Raw genomic sequence first — 25,287 nt, 5'->3', positions numbered from 1 at the left:
TCCATGCACAAACAAACGCTGATTGAATTCTTGGTGCGCGGAATATGAGAATGAGGCAGATCATATCTGATCTGTGTCTATGTTTATCCCTGCGGCTTCCCTTATTTCTTTTTGTAATTGTTTATTTGATAGCACAATCTTGAAAAAAAAAAATTAATCCGTTATCCATTGCTGAGATTTATCTAAGATGGCTGATAGTTGATCTAGTGTTTAGAGACCTGAGGTCACACAAACACTGCAGGGTTTACCTTGGATGCAAGCACATTTTGACCTCTGACTCGATGCAAAAATCTTTACATTATTTTATAGTTTTCAAATGGCACTGGTGACATTTATGCAGCCATGTCCATTCCCTCTCGTTTCATGGTTGCAATCATGTACATGATGTAGTAGAAGTTCAGATGTATCAAGCATGGTGAAGCAATTAACTCAATTTTTATATAACGAAGAAAATTTGAGCGAGTTTTGCCTGTCCAAAAGTTGTTGGTGGTTGCTAGGGCATTGCTATCTGGTTGCTAAGGTGTTCTGTGTGGTTGCTGCTTACTGACCTAAAATAGCCCACCTCCATGTCTTTATGATATTTTGTTTCGCCCATTAGGTGGAGTAACATTTTTTGCAGGCAAAATCAGGTCATTTTAATAGGAAGCAACACTATCTGGGATTTTGCATTAGAGCTAAAGATTTCTCAGTGGGTTGGTGATGCAAATTCATAGAGAAGTCATTGCTACATTATTTAAAATTGACAATGGATCTTTTTTTGCCCACGACATTTCAATGAAACTTCGCTAAATCTGACTGCACCTTAAGGGATAAAATGTAAGTGTGATTGTTTAGAAAAATATGACATAAAACTGTATGGTTTGAGGTATTATTCATGTTTGTACCACAAACAAAGCAGGTTGATTTATGCATAAAGGTCAATATTTAGGGTTAGATGTGGTTTAAAGTCACCATGAAATCAAAACAATTCTTGTTTTTTTGACTACTACAGTGTTTATTATAAATGATGTGCTCATATTAGTATTATTATTATTTTTATTATTAATCACAAATGACATTCAAAATGACATCTCTGAGATGATGTGTGAGGGCAGGACAATAAAAATAAAAAATCCTTTTTTAAACTATTTTTCATTTACCTTTAAAGACAGCCTTAAGGCCTGTACACACCGGGACAAATATTGCGACCATTTAACGCCTCATGACTAAACAAAGGGCTCCAATGTGAGTGTGCACACCGACACGAAAAACGCCAGGCGTAAAAGCGCCATTTTTTAAAAAACATTCTTTTGGTTTGAAACCACGTTAAAAACTGGAGGACCAATGAGATTGCCGCTTTTGTTCACGTGCCTGGAGCTGCTGAAGTTACAGTAAAACATGACTTGGTGGCGCTCAAGCACAAAACGGTCTTGCCGAGCACACATTGAGGAAGTTATAGACGAAGAAGACCCCTACAAACTATGGGTGCTCTGCCAGTTCTTGGCCACACCAATACTAGATGTGTATTATATTTATTTACATTTTATTTCTGTATTTTATTGTTTTTGTTTTTTAACATTCAAGAAATATAGTTGAGAATGTCTATTTCATAAATATGTTTCTTTGCACTACCGTTCACTTGCACTACTCTCATTGTGACTTATTTGCACTACCGTTTCTGACTACCATCTTCCCATGCCATATGCCATTTTATATCTGTATTTTTATCTTCTTTAATTTTATATCATAAACATGTTTATTTGCACTACCGTTCAGCACAAGCACCATATACTGTCAGGGAGTGAATTCGCATGTTCACTCAGCGCATTGCCAGGGAAAATCGATTGGGTATGAACACGAAAACGTCTCGAAAAGCACTGGCGATAAGCGTGCGCGATATTTGTCCCAGTGTGTACGAGGCTTTACTAGGTTATTAATCAATAACATTTGCTTCTCTTGAAGGCCTTAGCCTGCATTATTTCAACGTAGTTTTAAAGGGTTAGTTCACCCAAAAATGAAAATTATGTCATTAATGACTCACCCTCATGTCGTTCCCAACCCATAAGACCTCCATTCATCTTCGGAACACAGTTTAAGATTTAGTCCGAGAGCTTTCTGTCCCTCCATTTAAGTATGTACAGTATACTGTCCATGTCCAGAAAGGTAATAAAAACATCATCAAAGTAGTACATGTGACATCAGTGGGTTAGTTAGAATTTTTTGAAGCATCGAAAATACATTTTGGTCCAAAAATAACAAAAACTATGACTTTATTCAGCATTGTATTCTCTTCCGGAATCCTTTCCATTGAATTGATTCCATTGAATCCTTTCATCTGTCGGCGTTGGTAGTGCAATTTTACGTCGCCGTGGTTGTTTTTGGCAATTAGGACATCTGCGACATGCACACTTACGCACCATTTTAAAAAATATAGCAATACCAAAATACAAACAATGTAGAATAGCTTGAATACAGCGTGCGTCTCCCTCAGACTGTAAACGAAGCTCGGGCGCACCGGATAACACGTCAGCAGCGTCTTACGTCAGCAGCGTCACTGCGGAGTCGTGAACCACACTCCGAAGCAGAAGGGGGCGGTAATGCACCAATAAGCTGGATGCCAACCGCCGTAAAACAGGAAAGAAGAAGAAGAAGCGGAGTTGTGAACGCGGATTGACAACAGACCCGGAAGAGAATACAATGCTGAATAAAGTCGTAGTTTTTGTTATTTTTGGACCAAAATGTATTTTTGATGCTTCAAAATGAATGGATGAAAGGATTCAATGGAATCAATTCAATGGAAAGGATTCCGGAAGAGAAGACAAAGCTGAATAAAGTTGTACTTTTTGTTATTTTTTGACCAAAATGTATTTTCGATGCTTCAACAAATTCTAACTGACCCTCTGATATCACATGGACTACTTTGATGATGTTTTTATTACCTTTCTTGACATGGACAGTATACCGTACAAACATTTTCAATGGAGGGACAGAAAGCTCTCAGACTAAACTTAAATATCTTAATTTGTGTTCCGAAGATGAATGGAGGTCTTACGGGTTTGGAACGACATGAGGGTAAGTAATAAATGACATAATTTTCATTTTTGGGTGAACTAACCCTTTAAAATAATGAACAGTGGAATTTGTGGTGAAAAACTACATTACCCATAATGCTGTACAAAAATTCCACCAATCAGAGTCGGAACAAGCAAAACCTGCCAAAAGATCTTCCCCCTATATTCTGAAAAAATATATGCATATTTTGCAATAAACTTAAAATGTATTGTTTTAAAATTCAAAATTTGTAAAGTAGTAGTTTCATATTTCACCATCGTTTTTTATTCAATTATGCGGTTCACAATGCTTCATGGGATTGTAGTTTTTCCCAAAGCCGTTAAATACAGTAGGCTATCTTTCTATTTTTGTCCAATGTTCAAATAAGCTTTTTTTGTAATGTTATGATTCACCTCATAGCTGGTTGGTTTGGTTTAAAATGCTTTAATGAATGTTTTTTTATAAATCCTTATGGGAGAAATGAATGGAAAAAATACTTCCACTGAAAAAGTGGGCGGTGACTGTTGCACTAAGAATCCCTCCTCTCAAGCCCCGCTCTACATATTCTTTCATTCAAGATGCCCTTTTACTTAGATATACGGCACAATAGAGAAGAATTTTAATTTCATGCTGACCCTATAAGGAGTAGTTGTGATGCTTGACTTAACGAATACCACTTTTATGCTCATAGCTAATGCTACAAAGAAAAATGGTATGCAAATATTGCATAAGTTTAGAGAGATGGATGGTTTACTGTAATGTAATTTACGGGAAGGGTCATCATGACACTCACATATTCTGTCATCAGTGTCAGCTGTTAGTGTGTGCGCTGAATGAGTGTGAATGTGCTTATCTGTGTGACACTCATGACAAGTTCTCAACCTGTCAACTTAATGAAGTTACAACTCTGACTGTAGTGGAGTAATCTAATAAACACTTCCTTTATGTGATGAACATCCTGCTTTTGTAAATTATTATGTTTCTGTCTCACAGATCTTGTTTACATGAAGTTTGCAGTTTTGTCTAACAAGGAATGTGTCAGTACTTCCATTCAGCCTTCTTATGCTCTTGATGCAAATGCCAATTAGCTAACGCCTTAGGCGACAGAAGCATGTAAGCGGTGAGAGGGAAAGCAAACCCTTCCCCCTTGATTTCCTCAAGCTGTCACTCTTTTATTTCCTGTCTATTACGGCACTAAGCTTCTTTCATATTAAATGCACCTGTGGCCTCATCTTCTTCACCTTGCTGCCTGACACAGGTGTTAGAATAAACACAGTTTTAATTTGATTTAGTCTCATATCCTGAATAGAAGGGACGTCACAGACAGTTTGGCTTCCAAACTCAGAACTTTTTAGACTGGAAGATGGTGACATTCAACACAGAGAAATCAGTTTGTTCAGAAGACTTTTAAACATCTCTTTGAAACTAAAGATGGAGTGTAATTTTACTTGCCTGTACTGCCCTCTGCTGCCCAAAATCAAATCAATATTTCAAATATGTTTCTTAGCCTATAAAGTAGATACTTTATTTACAACAGAGGCCAATTTAAAGCTGTCACTTGAGGGGAGAAAAAAAGTGAATTTATTTATATTTTATTGAATCAGGCCTCATGCAGTCCTTTAGGCTTCAGACTAATTTTCTTCTTTGATGTCCTTTGTAACCGATTAAGGTTGAAACATATCTTTATAAATTATTTTAATGTGTTGTATTTGTATTTGCAGTGCCTGAAATTTCCTAAGCATACACAAACCAAACTTGGCACATTAGTTTCTCAACTCTTACAGGATGGTTTTGTTTATATTATAAGCTACATAAGCATACTTATACATTTTGATTGTAAATCATGGGCAACTGTAAGTCTTTAAATGGTTTATTTATTTGCATATTGAAAAAGAAAAAGCTGTATTAGCCACACGTCCAAATATTTTGGTAACAGTGTTCTACACTAGGGGTGCTGTGGTGCCCTAGAAAAAGCGGAAGTGACGCATGTAAGTAAGCCATGACATCACAAAGTGAAAGTATGGCAGCGTCCGTTGAAGTGGGACTAAAGTTCATCGCGTTTGTTCCCTGTAACGCACTTTACGATAACACAAACTTCTACACGAATATGTGTCCAATGCACGCTGGTCATATGATGTTTATCTTTGATTTGCAGATTGACGCGCGCGCAGGAAATCTGGGAACGCGCAGAGAAAACGGGTGGTTTAAATTGGTGAGGATATTGTGCAATAAAATCATATGTTCCCTAATACAAAACATAACTTATCTGTTTATTAACATACTCTTGTTGTGTCTTCTTATGCTGAATATAAAATTAGAGGAGTCATTTGTTTGATTGTTTTGCTTATGGTCGTTTAATTTTTTCAGTTTATGCATATTCACCGTGTCCTTCACTGATTGGTTGATCTAGTTATTTTTCAAATCTTTTAATGCCCAAATATGATAAGAGCTCACTTCCTGAACAATATAAATGTAGCTATATTTTCACGTTTAAAGGCCTGTTTTTAAGAATTATTTTTTCTCAGATTGAGATTGAATATAGAGACATATTAAATGACTTGTAAGAAAAAAACCTAATTTGTAAAAACTTTTACTGTGTATTACTATATGTAGCATGTATTACATGGTGATTTGAATCTAAAGAATGAGAATATTTTATTTTGGTCAATTATACTTTCTTATTCTAATCTAATCATTTTAGGTAGAACATCCTCAGCAATGGCTGCAGAAGGAAAACCAGACTCTGAACCCAATGATCAGGGTTTGCAAGCAGAGCTTGTGTCTTTGAAATCACAAGCAGAGGCACTGCGACAGGAGCTGAAGGCGTGTAAGGATGAACTTCAGAAGTTACAGAAACAGCTCAGCCAAAGTGAACGACTTCAGAAGAACACAGAAAGCTACAATGAAGATCTCAGACAGCAGGTGAAAACATGACTGTTACATTATTAGGATATTTTTTATGATTGGTGTACTCTCAAAACTTGCCAACACAAGAACATTGTTGATAACATTGATAAAATATGTTGCTTTTGATCTCTGTGATTAAGGTTGACAAACTGAGTGCAGAAATCCATGAGCGAAAGAAAAGAGAGAGGGAGAAAATGGATGCTGAGACTCAGACAGAGGAGTATACCTGGACAGATACAGGTTAACCTCTTTTATTTTACTGTTAAAGGGATAGTTCAAGCAAAGATTAAAATTTTGTCGTCATTTACTCACCATCAAGTCGTTCCAAACCCATAAGACTTCAGTTCATTTTTGGAATACAAAGATATTTTAATGAAATGAGAGACATTTCTGTCCCTCCATTGAAAGTCCATTCATAGCATGTCTACACTGGATTGAGCCGTTAGTCCAAGTCTCCTGAAGAGACACTATCACTTTATATGATGAACTGATTTAATTTAGGCTTTTATTCACATATAACTAGTGATCAGCAAACATAAACAGAAGCTCAGCCAGATTTGCTTATCTCTTTATGAAAGGTTTAAAGCAGCAGAGTATTGGGTGAGCCGACTTTCTCAGACAGAAATCTCTCAGATTTTATTGCAAATATTTAAAAATTTGTGTTCTGAAGATGAACTAAAGTGTTCTGGGTGTGGATCAACATGTAAATGATGACAGAATTTTCATTTTTGGGTGAACTAACCCTGAAATATTCCATTCATCTAGAGTATGTTTGTGAGGTTTAAATGTTTTTTTTTCTTCCTGAAACAGATTATTATAATTATTACTATGGCGGATACTACCAGTCAGCAACAGAGACGACAGCAGAAACACAGGAGAATGTTGTCATGGAATCTCAAGAGTGTTCTGAACACAATGAGGAGCATCCCATAACTGCTGAGATGGCACCAGCCAATCCTGAGCAACCAGATGAATCAAGTGACTTTCCACAAACAGAGGTATGAAAAATCTTAGTAATTATTTAAGTGTTTTTTTAATTCTGATAAACGATCTAGGCATTTATTAATGTGGGTATTGACCTGGTTTGTATGTGTTGCATATTCAAGTGAATTCTACAGAACCTGTTGTGTATGTCATTCAGAAATTTAGTTTCTAAAAAGTGTTTAAAATGTGAATGATGTCTTCTCTCTGCTGGCTAGTTCAGTCAAACTCCAATGTCTAGCCAAAAAATATGGCTAAAATAGCTAATCCAGCACAGTGTAAAATATAACTCTGGTAGTTTAAATTAAAATCAGATTCATCCAACACATCACCAAATATGTCTAAAATATGGCCAACATAATCTGAAATATTGCCAAAGCTATTTATATAATTGCTAAGATAATATTTCATGAAGCATCAAAATATGGCCAAAATATAGCCAAAACAATCCAACGTATAGCCAAAACAGCCTAAAATATGGCCAAAATAAAATGGCACTATGCAAAATAAAACCAAGGCCAAATTAATCCAACCTATTGCAGAATGTCTAAAATATGGACAACATAATCTGAAATATAGTCAAAACAAAACAATCTATATTATGGCTAAAATAATGTAACATCACAAAAAATGTGAAACATGGCCAAAATTTGCCAACATTTTTTTTTTTTTGGCAAAAAATAATTCAACATTTAGCTAAAGCAGAATAAAATAAAGGAAACATAATTGAACATTACTAAAAGCCAAATTAAGGCCAATGTCTAAAATATGGCCAATATAATAAAATATAGAAAAAATCAGTTTTTATATATAAATGGATTAAACTTAATCTCTTTGACTAGTGCACAAGAATCTAAATATGGCTTATATATATATATATATATATATATATATATATATATATATATATATATATATATATATATATATATATACATACATACATACATACATATATATATATATATATATATATATATATACATATATATATATATATATATATATATATATATATATATATATATACATATATACATACACACACACACACACACAAAGTTACTGAAAAAGTATATCATTTAAATTTATTTTATATAATACAACTTATCACAAACCAATTGAAATATGGCCAAAATATGGCCAAAATAGAATAAAATATAATTAAGTTATTCTAACATATCACCAGAAATCGTACTCGGTTACTAACGTAACCTCGGTTCCCTGAGATACGGAACGAGTACTGCGTATGGGGAAAGGTCTCCCTTTTTCCCCGCTGCTGAAGCCTTTTTCAATAACGCAGTGTAACTGCACCGTCATTGGTTCACTCATAGACAAGTTGTTGAACCAATGGCGGCGCGGCATAGCTGCGCGGCCTATGGCGACAAAGCGCGCGAATATTCCCGCCGAAATGGGCGGGGTATAGGGCTATATAAGCAGGCGTTTCGCCATAGGATTTCAGTGTCAATCGACTGAAGCGACGACCCTGAGCCGCAGCCTCGTGGCACGGCAAGTGACGCAGTACTCGTTCCGTATCTCAGGGAACCGAGGTTACGTTAGTAACCGAGCACGTTCCCTTTCGATACTTCACTCGTACTGCGTATGGGGAACGAATTCAACCACGCCGTGCCACGGCTGGGAACGATATAGCTTGCATTTGGCCACCCAGAGGGGGCAAAAAGGACAAGCGGAGGCAAAGCCTAACCGAACCCATGGTTACACTGAAGGAAGATACTTCCTATGGTGGCGTGAAGCGGGACCTGTTGGAAGCCGCTAATCACACCGACAGGACCCGAGCTTGTAAGGTCGGGACATCGAGGTGATAGAACCTGACAAAGGTGGACGGCGAAGACCAGCCGGCCGCCTCACAGATGTCTTGGATGGAAACTCCGTTGGACCAAGCCCACGAGGAAGCCATTCCTCTAGTGGAGTGGGCCCTGACTCCTATGGGGCAATTAGTGCCCAGTGAGGAGTAGCACAGGTTAATAGCATCCACTATCCAACGGGAAATGCGTTGTTTCGAGACCGGAGACCCTTTGGTGCGGCCGCCAAAACAAACAAAGAGCTGATCTGACTGTCTGAAAGACTGTGATCGGTCTATGTAGGTCCTCAATGCCCTGACTGGGCAGAGTAGCTGCAGCTCTGGTTCGTCCGCCGAGGGAGGAAGAGCAGAGAGCGAGATGACCTGAGCTCTAAACGGAGTTGAGAGCACTTTAGGGACGTAGCCATGCCTAGGTTTCAGAACGACCTTAGAGTCACCAGGCCCGAATTCCCGAGGCACGCAGGGTTCACGGAGAGGGCCTGCAAATCGCCAACACGCTTTACCGATCTTAGTGCTAGGAGCAGAGCGGTTTTTAGCGTTAGGGGCCTGAGGTCGGCTGAACCCATTGGTTCAAATGGGGCTCCTTTCAAGGCCCTGAGGACCAACGAGAGGTCCCAGGAGGGAATAGTGAGAGGGCGAGGAGGATTCAAACGCCTAGCACCACACAAAAACGGATCACGAGCCCGTTTCGTCCCACCGATTGGCCAGCAATAGGAGCGTGGAACGCTGCAATGGCTGCTACGTAAACCTTAAGCGTGGAAGGGGAGCGCCCCATTTCCAAGCGTTCTTGGAGGAAAGACAGTATGGAAGATACGTCACTCTCCACAGGGTCTATGTTGCGTGTTGAACACCAATCAACAAAGACTGACCACTTCTGGTCGTAGAGGCGCCTCGTAGATGGGGCTCTAGCCTGAGAAATGGTATTTAGGACGTCCTCGGGAGGCTAGTCGGCTCCCATCGAGGGACCAGAGGTGCAGAGCCCAGAGCTGCGGCTGTGGGTGCCAGATTGTTCTGTTTGCCTGAGAGAGGAGGTCCCGTCTCAGGGGAATCGGCCACGGGGCTCTTAGAGAGAGCCTGAATAGCTCTGAGGACCAAACCTGGTTCCTCCAGAGCGGGGCCACCAGAAGGACTCTGTGCTGGTCTTCTCTGATACGCCTGATGACCTGGGGGATCAGTGCGATCGGAGGGAAGCATAAAGGAGCGTGCTGGGCCATGTGTGGGCCAGAGCATCTACTTCCTTCGAGAAAAATGTTGGGCAATGAGAGTTGTCTTCTGAGGCGAAGAGGTCTACCTCTGCCTTCCCGAAGAACTCCCAGATCGTGAGGACCACTTGGGGGTAGAGCATCCACTCGTCGGAGGGGATGTTGCTCCGTGACAACATGTCCGCACCCAGATTGTTCCTGCCAGGAACATGAGTCGCTCTGAGCGACTGAAGCCTCGGAAGAGCCCATTCCAGCAGACGTTTCGCCAGAGCGCATAAGCGGCTGGACGAAAGACCGCCTTGGTGGTTCAGGTATGACACCACCGTCATACTGTCTGACCGAACTAGAACATGACGTCCCGTCAAGTAAGCCTGAAAGAACTGAAGGGCTTTCATCACTGCTAGCATCTCTAGACAGTTGATGTGTAAATGGCTTTCCTCGTGGCTCCACGAGCCGAAGGCCGGTCTGCCCTCGCACACAGCGCCCCAGCCCAAGTTGGAGGCGTCTGTTGAGAGCACCGTCCTCCGTGAGACCGCCTGTAAGGGGACTCCGCGTTGGAACCATACTGGATCCATCCAAGGTTTCAGGGCTAGAAGACAGGCCCGATTGACCTTGAGACATAGGCGGCCGTGCCGCCATGCGCTGGGAGGAACCCGGAACTTCAACCAGTACTGAAGAGGCCGCATCCGAAGAAGGCCTAGCTGCAGCACCGGGGAGGCGGAAGCCATCAGCCCTAGCAGCCTCTGGAAAAACTTCAGAGGGAGATAGGCTTTGTTCGTGACAGATGCCGTGAGCTGCTGAATTGCCAGGGCGCGCTCTGGCGAGACTACTGCCGTCATACGGACCGAGTCGAAAACTGCTCCCAGAAACGAGATTCGTTGAGTGGGGCATAGCGAGCTCTTGGCTAAGTTGACCCTGAGACCCAGGCATTGTAGATGGCTGAGGAGCACGGATCTGTGGCGTTCCAGCTCGTCTCGTGAACGGGCTAAGATGAGCCAGTCGTCGAGATAATTCAGAACCCGGATTCCCATCTGTCTCAGAGGGAAAGCGCCGCGTCCATGCACTTGGTGAAAGTGCGGGGAGCCAGAGACAGCCCGAAGGGCAGGACCGTATATTGGTATGCCACCCCTTCGTATGCGAATCTCAAGAATCGTCTGTGACGGGGGCTATCTGGATGTGAAAATACGCATCCTTCAGGGTCCAGCGAGCAGAACCAGTCCTCGGGGCAAATGTGCGCGAGGATCTGCTTCAGCGTCAGCATTTTGAACTTCCGTCTCGTGAGGGAGTGATTCAAAAGCCTGAGGTCTAGGATGGGTCTGAGACCGCCATCCTTTTTGGGGACCAGAAAGTAGCGGCTGTAAAAGCCTGTCTCGCTCTCTGACGGAGGAACCATTTCCACAGCTCCTTTTTCCAGCAACGACATGACTTCGGCCCGGAGGACATGAGCGTCGTCCGGATTGACCGATGTTTGAAGCACCCCGGCGAAGCGGGGGGCCGTCGTGCAAACTGGAGCGAGTAGCCCTGGTTTACGATCCCCATGACCCATTCTGACACATCGGGGATGGCCTGCCAGGCCTCGGCCCGAGTGGCTAGGGGTTGAATAATGTTGGGTGACAGACCGCCGTTGAGAGGGTCGTACACCGCGAGGGGTGGAAGAGGAAATTTGCTCTTTTGTGATGAGGTAAAAATTTGTCCGCCGTGAAAACGGCGTTTGGAGTGGGCGCAACAGGTGTGGGCCCAGCTGTCACTTGGAGTATGTTTCCCACGCCCGGAAATAAACGAGGCGGAGGGGAAATTACCCGTGGGAGCTTTTGGGGTGGTCCGGTCGTAACGGGACGGTCCCCCATCCTCTTCCTGTCCGACGAATCAGGACGACTTCGGAGGCACCGGGTCCAGCACAATCCTGGGCCGGGGTCCCTGGCGCCTCGGGAAGGGAGGGCGCTTCGCAGGGCGCGAGCGCTGGCGATGCTCCTGGGGCGGCGCTGCCTGTGTTGCAGGTGGGGCTGGTTTGTTCTGCTGAGCCGGCGCAGTCCTGGGGCGGCTAGACGCAGAAGCGGAGCTGGAGCGCTTAGGCAAGAAATGCCTCATAGCCTGAGACGATTTCTGCGCGGCAGTAAAGCGCTCAGTGAAGCCATCCACTGCAGGCCCGAAGAGACCAGAAGGCGAGACCGGGGCGTCTAAGAAGGCCGTCTTGTCTAGGTCTTTGATCTCCGTTAGGTTGAGCCACAGGTGGCGCTCCAACACGACCAGGCTGGCCATGGAACGACCGATGGCCTGGGCCGTAGCCTTCGTAGCTCGCAGGGCAAGATCCGTGGCGCTGCGGAGATCTTTGAAGGCTGGCGCGTCGATTCCAGACTCATCCAGAGAGCGGAGGAGTTTGGCCTGGAATGCTTGAAATATGGCCATGGTGTGGAGCGCAGAGGCAGCTTGGCCCGCCGAGGTGTAAGCCCGTCCAGCCAGAGTAGAGGTGGTCCGACAGGGCTTGGAAGGAAGGGCCCTCTTCGTCTTCCAACCCACAGCCGCGGGAGGACAGAGGTGAGCAGCCACCGCTTCATCTAGGGGTGGCAAGCGCTCGTATCCCTTCTCCTCGGCGCCGTCGACGGCGGTGAGGGCGGAGCGGTGCGTAGTGTGGAGGCGGGCAGAGTAAGGAGCGCGCCACGACTTCGTCAGCTCTTCGTGGACCTCAGGAAAGAAGGGCGCTGAACGCTGGCGAGGTGCTTGGCGGCGGCCTGGCAGAAACCATTCGTCCAGGCGGCTGCGAGACGGCTCCTCTGGAGGGGCCCACTCGAGGTCCAGCTCTTCAACGGCTCTAGACAGGATGCGGAAGAGCTCGGCATCCATGCCCTGGCCATGCTCGATGGGTTCCAAGGGAGGCGGTGGAGCGGGGTCTTCCGGCTCGCCAGCCCATCCTTCCGCTTCGGAAGCCGCAAGAGACATGGAGTCGTCTTGTTCGTCGTCTGTTCCCCCGAATGAGACGAGGTCACTCGCTTCTGCGGAGGGACGCTGCTCAGGGCGAGAGAACAGAACTGGAGAGAGTTCCCTGGGAGGAGAGGGCGAGGCACGCGGGGGCTGGGCCGGCGTGAGCTCGCTCAACTCCTGGCGCTGAGTCGCTCTACCCCGCTGTCTTTTCCTCGCCGGACCGCGGGAGGAAGGAGACGGGGAGGGCGCGAGCGGCGAGATCGCCCTCAGTGAAGAAGGCGACCCGCGAGCGCAGGGAAGCGAGACTCATACACTCGCAGTGCGGGCATGAGTCTCCAGCGAGCGCGCCGTCTGCGTGGGGCTTGCCCAGGCAAGCGACACACTCGCTGTGTCCATCGTCGTCGTGCAGGGGGCCCTGCAAGTACCACATGAGTGGCGGGGCATCGTGAGACGCCGCTGCCGTGAAAACGGCAATTGGGTGGCTCTTTTAGAGCGGCGAGGGCCGCGGAAGCTCTTAAAGCGGTGAAAACCGCTGGAAATCGCTCTTTTAGAGCGGCGTTTAAGCCGCGGATGAAGCTCTCAGGCGGCGCGCCGGATGGCGGCAGGGGACGCACAGGAAGCGGCCGGAAGCGGGAAGCGGGAGGCGGCGGCTCGGCGACGGCGCTAGAAGCTGCAGTCCGCGAGGGCGCCGGCGCTTTCTTCCACCGGCGAGTCCAGGCGGAGTCCGCTGCGGGAGCCTCTTCAGACGGCGGCGAGAGCAGAAGGCGGCGAGCTTCTTCGGCTTCAGGCGGAGATCAGCGAAGAGAAGTAGATGTCGTCGCTGAAGGAGAAAACACTGAAATCCTATGGCGAAACGCCTGCTTATATAGCCCTATACCCCGCCCATTTCGGCGGGAATATTCGCGCGCTTTGTCGCCATAGGCCGCGCAGCTATGCCGCGCCGCCATTGGTTCAACAACTTGTCTATGAGTGAACCAATGACGGTGCAGTTACACTGCGTTATTGAAAAAGGCTTCAGCAGCGGGGAAAAAGGGAGACCTTTCCCCATACGCAGTACGAGTGAAGTATCGAAAGGGAACTAAAATAAGGCCAAAATAATCTAAATTATAGCCAATGTGTTAATCTAACACATTGCCAGAAGTTTCAAATGAGGCCACAGTAGCCCAACTTCCAGCCAAAACAGTATAAAATATGGCCAAATTTTTCAAACATATAATGTTTATATAATTATTGAATAATTATTAGCCAGTTTTTTGGCTGTGTAAACACTGTATTTGTTCTCAGCAGGCCTCTGGAGAAGGCGGCTCTATAGCAGACATGCTGAGAGCAACAGCAGAGGAAGCATTGAACCAGACCAACTTTGTGTTTGATGAAAGTTCCGGCATGTACTACGACCACGGCACTGGATTTTACTACGACTCTGTAAGTTGTTCTTCTCTGGGGACGTCTGACTACTGTTATTGTGTAATCGACATGTGTAATCTTAATCGCCTGTGTTAATGTGTTTTTTCCTCTTCCCCCAGTCCAGTCAGCTGTACTATGATGCCAACACAGGCATGTACTATTACTACGATCCAGAAAGCGGAAAATACCAGTTCCACTCTAGGATAGAGGTGCCTACAGCACACCCCGAAGTGGAGCAGACGCCACAGAGGAAGACCAAAGATTGGAAAAACAGGAAGTCGGTGAAGAACACAGATAGAGCTTCCTGTCCCGATGGAGGGGTGAGATGCACACAGACACACATTGTCTTTACATAGTTTTGTAATCACAGATATTTAGTGGGTAACTCTCAATCCCTCTTACCTTCCTCAACTTGATTTTCCATTTCAAGTTCAAATTCAGTTTTTCAATTAAACCTTTTTTTTTTTTTTTTTTTTTACCACCATCTTGAGTCTCAGTTTTCAGTATTGTTTCAAGTTTTTGGTGTCTGGTTCTTGCTCTCATTGAATAGCAATTGATGATTGTGAGGGTCCGTAAAACAGTCTGGGATCTTATAAGGGGGTCCGTAGAGCAATTCTGAAGATTTGATGCCTGGTGGAGCTGACCGTGTGCTCTTCCTTTCGCTGTAGGTTCAGGATTTGACTTGCTCAATGGCTCAGTTGAAGATAGAACATTTGAGACTGGTTGGAGTAAGAGGTACGCACTTGTTTATAGCTTTAAAGTTATATAGAATTTTAGAATTTTTTTTTTCCCCCTAAATGGTCATAACTAGGGCTGTCACGATTCCTCGATTCAATTTGAGTATTGCAATTTGTGTTGAGTAACCAGCAAAATACTGGAAGTGGTGCATTCCTTGGACGAGAATCCGTGAACCGCATTATTAGACCATTTTTGAAGGCTGCACAATGCATTAAAACCATTTAAAAATGATAATATAGTATTGTGCTATTGTGAAATCGTAAAGGCTGTGAATTCCATTAAATATATGTGCTGAGGGTGAAGCGTGGCGCTTTATTTAAACGTGTGCAGGTTACGAGTGTCTTTCGTTTTATAGCAGCTTCGTTCATAGAAGCTTTGCAGGAACTCGATCTCTGCATGTGCTGTTTGTTTGTTTGTTTGGGTTTCCAGTAACATGCTTTTGGGAATGCGTAATGTCTGACATGCTTTGTGTTTCATACGAAGTGTTGCACTGTTTTACATGCATGGAGTGCTTCTCCATTTCTACATATTTCATGAGTTTGGGTTGCTTATAAGTAGGCATGTGACGGTATCAAATTTTCATGTTGCAATTAATTACTGAAGCTTATATCATGGTATACGGTATTATCACGATATTGAAATAAGTTGCAAAAAAAGTTGTCATAGTATAACGGGTTTAAGAACTATTTTTGTAATAACAAAAAGAACTCTGAATGTTTAAATACAATAACACAATACACAAATATATGAAGTAAAATTTTCAAACAGATTAAAGTGCAAAAGAATTAGGCTATAAAGAACAACAGGTATTATACAGGCATTATACAGACTGCAAGTATTTAAAAATGAAAATAGCGATGGCTCTTGTCTCCGTGAATACAGTAAGAAACAATGGTAACTTTAACCACATTTAATAGTACATTAGCAACATGCTAACGAAACATTTAGAAAGATTTACACGATATTGTAATCGTCGGCACTTCAGAATACAGTAAATAATAATTTATTACCAATTATAAATTTTTTATAAGGCAATTAAGAATACTTTACCCATCAATCGTATAAAATGCACAACACCGCTGTATTCTGCGTCAAAAGGACACGCGCTCAGATGTAAACAATCCCAACGTGCACGAGAAGCACATGGCAGAACCAGTGAAGGAGACGAGCTGAATGAAAGTGCGCGTTCACTCTCTGACAGCAGAGGGCTCTGATGGAACAGCAGCGTGCAGCGGTTACCACGGAAACCGTGCAAACAAAGTAACTGCGCTAGTGAAGTTTTTAAAATGCTTCAAACAGCCATTCATTTTTTTGTAATCTCAGTGTTGTTCATCACAGCACCTAATACTGAATACTTAAAAAAGACTTAAAAGGATATTTATTGTCAAACCTAAACATTTTTATATTTTAATCTGGACTACAACATGCCCTAATGATTAGAAATGTTCTGAATATTTGTTATTGTTCAGTAAAACTTTGAAAACATACAGCTTCATTAGTTAACATGTTAATTCATTAACACTAAACTGACAATAAAAATACTTATAAAGTATTAATTATTATTAATTAATGTTAATTTCTTAGTTACTATTTAATAACATTACTAAAATCAAAATAACTTATTTAATGGACCTGAGATAAAACTAACAATGATCAGTTGTGTTTCTAAACTAACATTAACAAAAAATAACACTTTCTGTAACAAATGTAGCTATTGCTCAATCTTAGTTAATGCATTAAATAGAGTAAAGTGTTATCTGTTGTTCTTTATAGCCTAATTCTTTTGCATTTTAATCTGTTTGAAAATTTCAGCCAGAGTTGTTTTTGTTTTATTACCAAAAGAGTTCTTAAACCTGTTAAACTGACAAAAATGGTTTTGCAACTTAATATCGTGATAATACCGTATACCGTGAAAAAAGCTTCATCAATTAATCGCAACATGAAAATTTGATACCGTCACGTGCCTAATGTTAGTTAAGAAATACAACTGATAATTGGTTTTATCTCAGGTCCATTAAGTTCTTTTGATTTTAGTAATATTATTAAACAGTAACTAAGCAATTAACATTAACTAAAAATGATTAGTGCTTTATAAGTATTTTTCATTCTCAGTTTGGTAATAATGATTTAACATGTTAACTAATGAAGCCGTATGTTTTAAAGTTTTACTGAACAATAACAAATAATCAGAACATTTCTAATTATTAGGGCATGTTGTCCAGATTAAAATATAAAAATGTTTGTTAGAAAATAGATAGCCTAGGCTATTAAGTCTTTAAGTATTAGGTGCTGTGATGAACAACACTGAGATTACAAAAAAATGAATGGCTGTTTGAAGCATTTTAAAAACTTCACTAGCAGTTGCTTTGTTTGCGGGGTTTCCGGGGTAACCGCTGCATTTTGCTGTTCCATCAGCGCCATCTGCTTTCAGAGAGTGTACTTTCATTCAGTGTGTCTCCTTCACTCGTTCTGCCATGTGCTTCTCATGCATGTTGGGTTTGTTTACATCTGAGCGCGTGTCCCTTTGGCGCAGAATACAGCGGTGTTGTGCATTTTATACGGTTGATGGGGAAAGTATTCTTAAATGCATTATAAATATTTTAATAATTGGTAATAAATTATTATTAGTTATGGTATTTTGAAGTGCCCACGATAACAATATTGTGCATATTCTTTATCGTGATATATCGCATTACTGAATATCGACACATGTCCACTTAACGTTCATCTGGGAAAGCAATGTGCACCATTTCATCAGATTTGTAGCGTAAATCACTTGTAAACCTAAGCAAACACAGGAGAATACATATGTTTCTAAATATGCAAACTGTTAATCGCGATTTCAAATGAAAAGTTCTTAAGAAATTACAGTAGCTGTAGCATTTGCATCGTAAAGAAGTGGCCAAATATTAAACATCTGGCCAATATTAAGTATTTGATCTGCTGCGTAACAACAACAATCACTAGGTCGTTGGCACCCTCTGCAGGCAGTTGTTATAATACATAATGCATTTTCTATTTTTATTACCACAAAAAAATCGAATTGATTAATCGTCAAAATAATCGATTGATTACTCAATTACCAAAATAATCGTTAGTGACAGCCCTAGTTGTAACAAGCTAAAGTCAGTCACGGCCTCTTTATTTACTCTTAATTTTTATGTTTTCACGTTTTGACTAAATACACTACTGTTCAAAAGTTTGAGCTCAGTAAATTGTTTTTAAGATATTAATACTTGTATTCAGCTAGAATGCATTAAATTGACCAGTAAAGGGATTTATATTGTTACAAAAACATCTATTTTGAATAAATGCTGTCCTTTTGAACTTTCTTGAGCAGCAAATCAACATATTAGAATTATTTCTAAAGGATCATGTGACACTGAAGACTGGAGTAATGATGCTGAAAATTCTGCTTTGCATCACAGGAATGAATTATATATTCACACTAATATATATTGTTCCATTTATTTATTGGTTGTGTTTTGACTGGGCCAGGACATCATGTGGTGTCAGAGCTGTGGCCTAGCAGTTTCCTCAAATCTGGATTTCTTATCCCATGCCGAACTCTTCTCTGCTTGATTTTTGTCAATAAAGTGGTGAAAACGACAAGAATTATATAAACATCCAGGCTTGATCAAGACTGGAAAGCTCTGTTGGGATGTTGATATTTTAGTTGGTGGTTTTGCATGGTTTTTCATTTTCTTGAACTAACTCAAAACTGAGACTCAAATGAACCTTGAAAGCCAAAACAAATCTTATATTTTCACATCAAAACAATGTGGAGACACTATTGGCGATGTCCTGATTGGCTAGGTGTTTACTCACTGACAGGACCATAAAGAGGCGGGGTCTGAGATTGACAGACAGTCTGAAAACCACAACAGAGGTAAGAAGGATGATGCGTCATCACTTAAAAAAGGACGAAAGTCTCGGTCCCGAAGCCCCCAGAGACCCAGTGGTACAGAACGACCCAGACGGATCAAGAGCCGAGACAGAAGCAGAGAGCGCTCTACGAACAGAAAGAAAATCCGGAGGCGGAGCGGATCGCATTCTGATGACTCTCACAGCAGGAGGCGGAAAGAGAACGGGTCGCATTCGGATGACACGCACAGCGGGAAGAGGAAGAAGAAGAGGAAAGAGAGGAAGAGGTCACGTTCTGTGACTTGCAAAGACAGGAAGTCACGCTCCGATAACATGAGCGGTGAGAGTGAGCCGGAAGAGGGCGAGATCACAGAGTCGGATGGAGGGAACGAACCTTCTTCATCATCCTCGGTTACATCTCCTGTCCAACCAGCACATGACAGTCCTGAAAGGGAACTGGAAATGCAGATACAGGAGGAAGGTGAGGAGGCACATTCAGAGTGATGTGAACACCGGGTGGCTGTTTGTTATTGGTCGTTTGTAGATGCAGTGTTAAATGGAATGTGTATCAGGTGAATGCGCACACTACTGTAGGATTTTATTTTTGTGTATCCGTAATTTGTGCGATTTTTAAATTTCAGAAGCCTGGCCGCCATGTGTTCGGGTAACTGTGGTTCGCTCTCCTGTTCTGCAGACCGGAACGCTCTTCATCCTCACGGCTGACACGGTTGCCACTATCGGCCGGTCGGTATAGTTCTCTGTGTGTGTGTGTGTGGTTCTCTTCATCTATTGTGTTATTTAACATGTTTGTGTATTTGTTTCGCAGAGAGAAGGACATGAATCATGCCATCAGGATCCCTGAGATGGGAGTCAGTAAGGTAAAACAAAACTAAACAAACTATATAAAAACACTCAAATCAAACACACATTCTTGACCAAAAGCACTTTTTACTAGGAAATTAAACAATCTAAAGTACTGAGACTTTTTTGTGGCCTTATGTCTTATTGGTGATGTTTTCAGTTAGACCCATAAAACCTTCGTTCATCTTCGGAACACAAATTAAGATATTTCTGATGAAATCCAAGAGGTTTCGGAGCAACAGAATTATCACATTCAAGGTCCAGAAAGTATTAGGATTAGTTTACTTCAGATTTAAAATTTCCTGATAATTTACTCACCCCCATGTAATCCAAGATTTTCATGTCTTTCTTTCTTCAGTCAAAAAGCAATTAAGGTTTTTGATGAAAACATTCCAGGATTATTCTCCTTATAGTGGACTTAATGGCCTCCAAACAGTTGAAGGTCAAAATTGCAGTGCAGCTTCAAAGGGCTTTAAACGATACCAGACGAGGAATAAGGGTCTTATCTAGCAAAATGATCGGTCATTTCGAAAAAAATATAAATGTATGCTTTATAAACACATATGCTCACCTTACAAGTGCTTCCGCCAGACCGCCTTCCGTGTCCTACACCTTCCCTATTCAACTTACAGAATTAACACGGCGCCAGTTCTGTTTTTCCGTAATTTGAATACGGAAGGCGATCTGGTAGAAGGTAGATATTTGATTTCATAACTTATTTAAATATGGATATCTTTTTATTCAAACGCTTCGCTTCAGAAGGCCTTTATTAACCCCCTGGAGCCGTGTGGAGTACACGTTTATGATGGATGGAAGCTTTTTCTTCAGCTCATACTCGTGGGTCCCATTCACTGCCATTATAAAGCTCAGATACATCAGGATATTTATTAATATTTCTTTGTTCATCAGAAAGAAGAAAGTCATATACACCTAGGATGGCTTGAGGGTATGAGTAAAGCTTGGGCTAATTTTCATTTGAAAGTGAACTAATCCTTTAAAGACGCCATTAAAATGGTCCATGTGACTGCAGTGGTTCAACCTTAATGTTAAGATGCGATGAGAATACTTTTTGTGCTAAAACACAACAAAAATAACACATTTATTCAACAATTTCTTCTATGTCAGTCTTTTACACTGTTAACGTAGTAAATAGTGCAGGACTACCGTGTTTACATCCATATGCCAGCTATTTAAAAATATCATTTTTCTTTAGTATTTTTTTTTTTTAATCAGTTTTTGCTTTTCTTTAAAATGTCTACACTTTTTTTTTTTTTTTTTTTACAAAATGGGAGATGTTGTGTTATTACTAGCTGAAATAAAATGTTTTTATATATATTTTTATTTTAGTTAAAATAATTTATTTTTAAAAATATTTTGTCTTAAGTATTTTAAAACATCAATTGCATAACATTTTGCTTTTGTAATAAGACTTTTTACATAATTTACATTTTTAATATATTTTTAATTTCTGTGATGCAAAGCTGAATTTTCAGCATCAGTGTCTTCAGTGTCACATGATCCTTCAGAAATCATTGTAATATGCTGATTAGCTGCTCAAGAAACATTTTTTTTATATTTTCTTTAAATAAACATTTAAGCATTTATTTCAAATTATTCTCCAATGTCATTTTTGATAATTGCACCTTGCTGAATACAATTTTTAATTTCTTTTCCAAAAAAATCTTACTGACCTCAAACTTTTGAACATCAGTGTCAGGGTTGCCAGGTTTTCACAACAAAACCCTCCCAATTGCTAGCCCAATCGAATTTCAGGAGGTTCTCCTGGTTAAAATCACGTTCCGGGGATAAAATTTGCATTTTTGGCGGGGCTCCCTCGCATTCCAGGGGGTAAATATCACTTTATTTTGGGTCGTTTCAACCTACGGACATGAAAAGCAACCTGCGGCAACAGTCTAAAAGTAGCCCAATTCTGCGGGAAAACTGCGGACTTGGCAACACTGATCAGTGTATTTCTGAATGAAATACGGTAGTAATAATAAGACCAGGAACATGTTTCAAAAAGTAAATGAGCCCAATTTTAATTAATTTTAACGGCATATTAACTAATCGTTGATGTTTTTCTCTCTCACTCTTTCTCTCTGACTCTGTGTGTGTGTGTGTGTGTGTGTGTGTGTGTGTGTGTGTGTGTGTGTGTGTGTGTGTGTGTGTGTGTGTGTGTGTGTGTGTGTGTGTGTGTGTGTGTATAGTCCCATGCAGAAGTTTATTTTGACCAGGACCAGCAGTGTTATATGTTAATAGATCAGGGCAGTCAGAACGGCACCGTCCTCAACGGGAACAGAATACTACAGGTAACACACACAACTCTTGTTTCCCATAAGGATGTTTATTGGAATTGCAAATGTGTTTTCTGTGTCCCTACAGCCCAAAGTTCGCTGTGACCCTTGCCCTCTGACTCACGGGGATGAAGTGAAAATGGGAGAAACGGTGTTGTCCTTCCACATCCACACAGGAACAGACACATGTGACGGCTGTGAACCAGGGCAGATCATAGCACACCTGAGCCGCCATAAGAGAGATGAGACCTCCGGTATGCATTCACACACTGACAAAAGCAATCTTATACACACCTTTGAACTGCATTACTGTGAATCAGCTGCAGCTTACATTCTTTTGCAATACATGTGAATGCACGTGTGTTTCAGGAGCTGTTCTGAGTAAAGAAGACAAGGAGGTTCAAAGACAGAAGGAACTGAAGATGATGAAGGTTAAATATGGTCTTAAAGTAAGTTTTCTTATCATGTACAAGCTCTTTTGGTGATGAATTATGTTTTAAAGCTCAAGTCAAGTGTGTTAATTTGGTTTGCTAATTGTGTGCGGTCAGTGCTGCCCTCTTCTGGTCAGCAAGTAGACAATCACACTATTCCTGGGTGTTGCAAATTGCAAGCTATAACAGGTACAATATTTAACCACTAAAACAATGCTTCCGTCATCCAAGATATCATGCTATGACAAGCATCACTATTATTATTGTCTACTCTGTCCAAGGGTTTATTTTAAATCTTTAACGCCAAGTATTGAACATTGGCGCATAACTTCCTGCAATATTTGTGCTACTCGGTGGTTCTCGACTTTTTTAACTTGTCCAGCCAGTGTTAAATGATCATTGGTATGCTATATTTTTTGTTAATATTTTTGGATCAGATTTTCTGTTTTCATTTTCATTTTAAAGTTTTAGTGGTTTTGTCATTTTTGTTAGTTTTTTTCTGCATAGTTTTTATGTTTTAGTTTATTTTGTTTTAATTCTTTTAATACTTCAACTTAAACTAGATGAAAATGAGAAATGTTGCTTTGGCAACTTGATGTTTATTTTATTTCAAGTAATGCAAATGTATTTTGTGGTTTTAGTTTTAATTAACGATAATAACCCTGTGTCCAACACAATATTCAGTGAATCTATCTCATACAGTCTAAAATATTAGTGATATTTCTGCTGTAATTGACAACTGCTTTTCAGACTTTTTCACCAAAAACTAAGCATATTAGTATAATAAATTAATTAACCATAATTCAGTTTGTGGTTTCAGGCATTTTGCATGTTCTTCTGTTCAGGGGAATGATTTCATATCTTGATTTTATATATTATTTAGCATTGAAATTTTTATTAGAGTTAGATTATATTAATAAATTAATGATACTTTATTACTTACAGGAAGCAACTGCTTAGTAACACCCTAGTAATAACCAATAAGTGTTTAAGTATTGTTACAATGCCATTGGCCTTTTTGGTGGTGGTTGTTGTATTATATATTTCATAGTCATAATTCAGAAAATATTCTTCATTTTGTTGTTGTTTTTGTTTAAAAACATTTATAATTCCAGCACTGCTATTGGTCTACTGGTTGTGACTTTAAAGGAGACCTATAATGCCTCTTTCACAAGATGTAAAATAAGTCTCCGGTGTCTCCAGAATGTGTCTGTGAAGTTTAGGCTCAAAATACCCCACAGATCATTTATTATAGCTTGTCAAATTTGCCTTTATTTGAGTGTGAGCAAAAAGTGAGTTTTGTGTGTGTACCTTTAAATGCAAATGAGCTGCTGCTTCCGGCCCACTTTCTAGAAGAGGGCAGAGCTTTAACAGGTCGCGCTTCGGTTTCTCAACAACAACAAAACTGGAGAATCTCACGCAGCCAAAATTATGATTGTCAGTAACAGTGTTCAGCCTTACGTTGTTCAAACCGGAGTCGACACTGATGGAGAGACTCAGGAAGAAGTTACAACTTTTAGAATGAAACTGGATGTTTCTGAATGTTTAGCGGATAAATGTATGCACTTGCTGTGGAGTTGATTTAACTCATCGACTAGCATGTGTCGTCATGTTAATATTTTGTGCAAATCCAGTGTTGAATTGACCCTCGTTTGTGAATCAGTCCGATGTTAAATGACGGTATGGTAACAACACTCTACTACAGCAACTCTTCCTCTTCTCTAAAGCAGCCCAACATGACCTCACACCCTTTGTTGTGTGTTCTCAAGGGCAGGGTTTATGTAAATTTTAGGGTTTGTGATTGTAGTCCTCATTGTAGTCCTTAAAGTGATTCCTGTAAAAGAAAATATCTCCCTTTGCATTGAACTTTGAGCGTTGTAACTTTGCAGATGTTGTTTATGCTCAAACAGCAACATTAAGTTAAAATAGTGAAATCATAATAAAGGATGCTTGTTTTACACGAAGACTTGCGTGTGTGTTTCAGAGCAGTGATTATGAGGAGCAGAAGGCCCTGAAGAACAGCAGGTATAAGGATAGAGCAGAAAACCGCCGGCAGACAGTCGGAAGCGAGGGAACGTTCCAGAGAGACGATGCTCCTGCTTCTGTTCATGTGTACGTAACCTTTTCAGTCAAACATTTACACCTGTAAACAGATCTGTACTGCAGTAGCGTTCTTGCGTAACAAAATGGAAGGTTAAAGATGTTTTTGCAGACTTGTGCTTTTTCTCACTGTGTTTGTTTGTATATAGTGAAATCGGAGATGAGAATAAGGGTAGACGGATGCTGGAGAAGATGGGCTGGAAACGAGGAGAAGGACTCGGCAAGGATGGAGCTGGAATGAAGGATCCGGTAATATAATTTCTCCCCATTTGTTTACGCAGTGTCATGTACGCAAGCGCATGAGATTTACGCTCACTTCCCTTTGTGTGTGCGTCATAGATTCAGCTGCATGTGCGCAAGGCCCAGTCTGGTCTTGGTTCTGGGGCTGCCGTGTCAGTAGAGGATGCCTCACTCGCCAGAACCAAAACCCAGAGGAACTGGGAACGTGCACGGGAACGCTTCTCTGGAGCCTGCCAGGCTGACTCCGCCCATCCTGAAACGAGCCAATCGCCTAAAGCCTGGGTCAAAAGTCAGGATACAGAGTGACTTCTTAGTGATCATTTGGACTGATGCCGGGCATTATTTTGGTTAACTTTTTTTAATCATTTCAGTGGAAGACCTTATTCTTAAAAGGTTTGTAAATAGACATAAGTTTGTTTTAAAGATTGCTGTTTTTTTGTTTACAGTGAAATTCAATAACAATGAATATCTTGAACAAATAAACAATACAAAAC

At 41.3% G+C, this 25,287-nt stretch overlaps 1 protein-coding gene across 4 annotated transcripts; it reads left to right on the top strand.

The window, feature by feature from the left end:
* Positions 1-5,029: 5,029 nt before the first annotated feature.
* aggf1 (angiogenic factor with G patch and FHA domains 1) lies at positions 5,030-25,238 on the top strand. Of its 4 annotated transcripts, XM_067376124.1 has the most exons (16): positions 5,030-5,099; positions 5,186-5,242; positions 5,732-5,952; positions 6,078-6,177; positions 6,748-6,935; positions 14,146-14,283; positions 14,385-14,585; positions 18,838-19,348; positions 19,509-19,611; positions 19,694-19,745; positions 21,936-22,037; positions 22,111-22,276; positions 22,392-22,471; positions 24,438-24,565; positions 24,703-24,802; positions 24,893-25,237. In XM_067376124.1, the coding sequence occupies exons 3-16, from the start codon at positions 5,749-5,751 to the stop codon at positions 25,097-25,099; spliced, it is 2,280 nt and encodes a 759-aa protein (XP_067232225.1). In that variant the 5' UTR covers positions 5,030-5,099; positions 5,186-5,242; positions 5,732-5,748; the 3' UTR covers positions 25,100-25,237. The 4 variants fall into 4 exon arrangements, with proteins under 4 accessions (XP_067232225.1, XP_067232227.1, XP_067232228.1 ...); XM_067376126.1 differs by having other exon boundaries at positions 5,036-5,242; positions 14,149-14,283; positions 24,893-25,238; XM_067376127.1 differs by lacking the exon at positions 18,838-19,348 and adding an exon at positions 14,934-15,000 and having other exon boundaries at positions 5,036-5,242; positions 24,893-25,238.
* Positions 25,239-25,287: the final 49 nt, after the last annotated feature.

The sequence above is a fragment of the Chanodichthys erythropterus genome, chromosome 22 (assembly GCF_024489055.1).
Source record: "Chanodichthys erythropterus isolate Z2021 chromosome 22, ASM2448905v1, whole genome shotgun sequence".
In the NCBI taxonomy this organism is placed as follows: domain Eukaryota; kingdom Metazoa; phylum Chordata; class Actinopteri; order Cypriniformes; family Xenocyprididae; genus Chanodichthys; species Chanodichthys erythropterus.
The sequence above is the reverse complement of the archived record's forward strand: the minus strand, read 5'-3'. Positions and strand labels throughout refer to the sequence as shown.

Excerpts from the sequence above, each read along its gene's own strand:
- aggf1 (XM_067376124.1), top strand. The coding sequence starts at position 5,749 with ATGGCTGCAGAAGGAAAACCAGACTCTGAACCCAATGATCAGGGTTTG. Across the intron at positions 22,277-22,391 it reads TAAGAGAGATGAGACCTCCG|GAGCTGTTCTGAGTAAAGAA; the intron begins GTATGCATTCAC and ends CGTGTGTTTCAG. Across the intron at positions 22,472-24,437 it reads AGGTTAAATATGGTCTTAAA|AGCAGTGATTATGAGGAGCA; the intron begins GTAAGTTTTCTT and ends TGTGTGTTTCAG.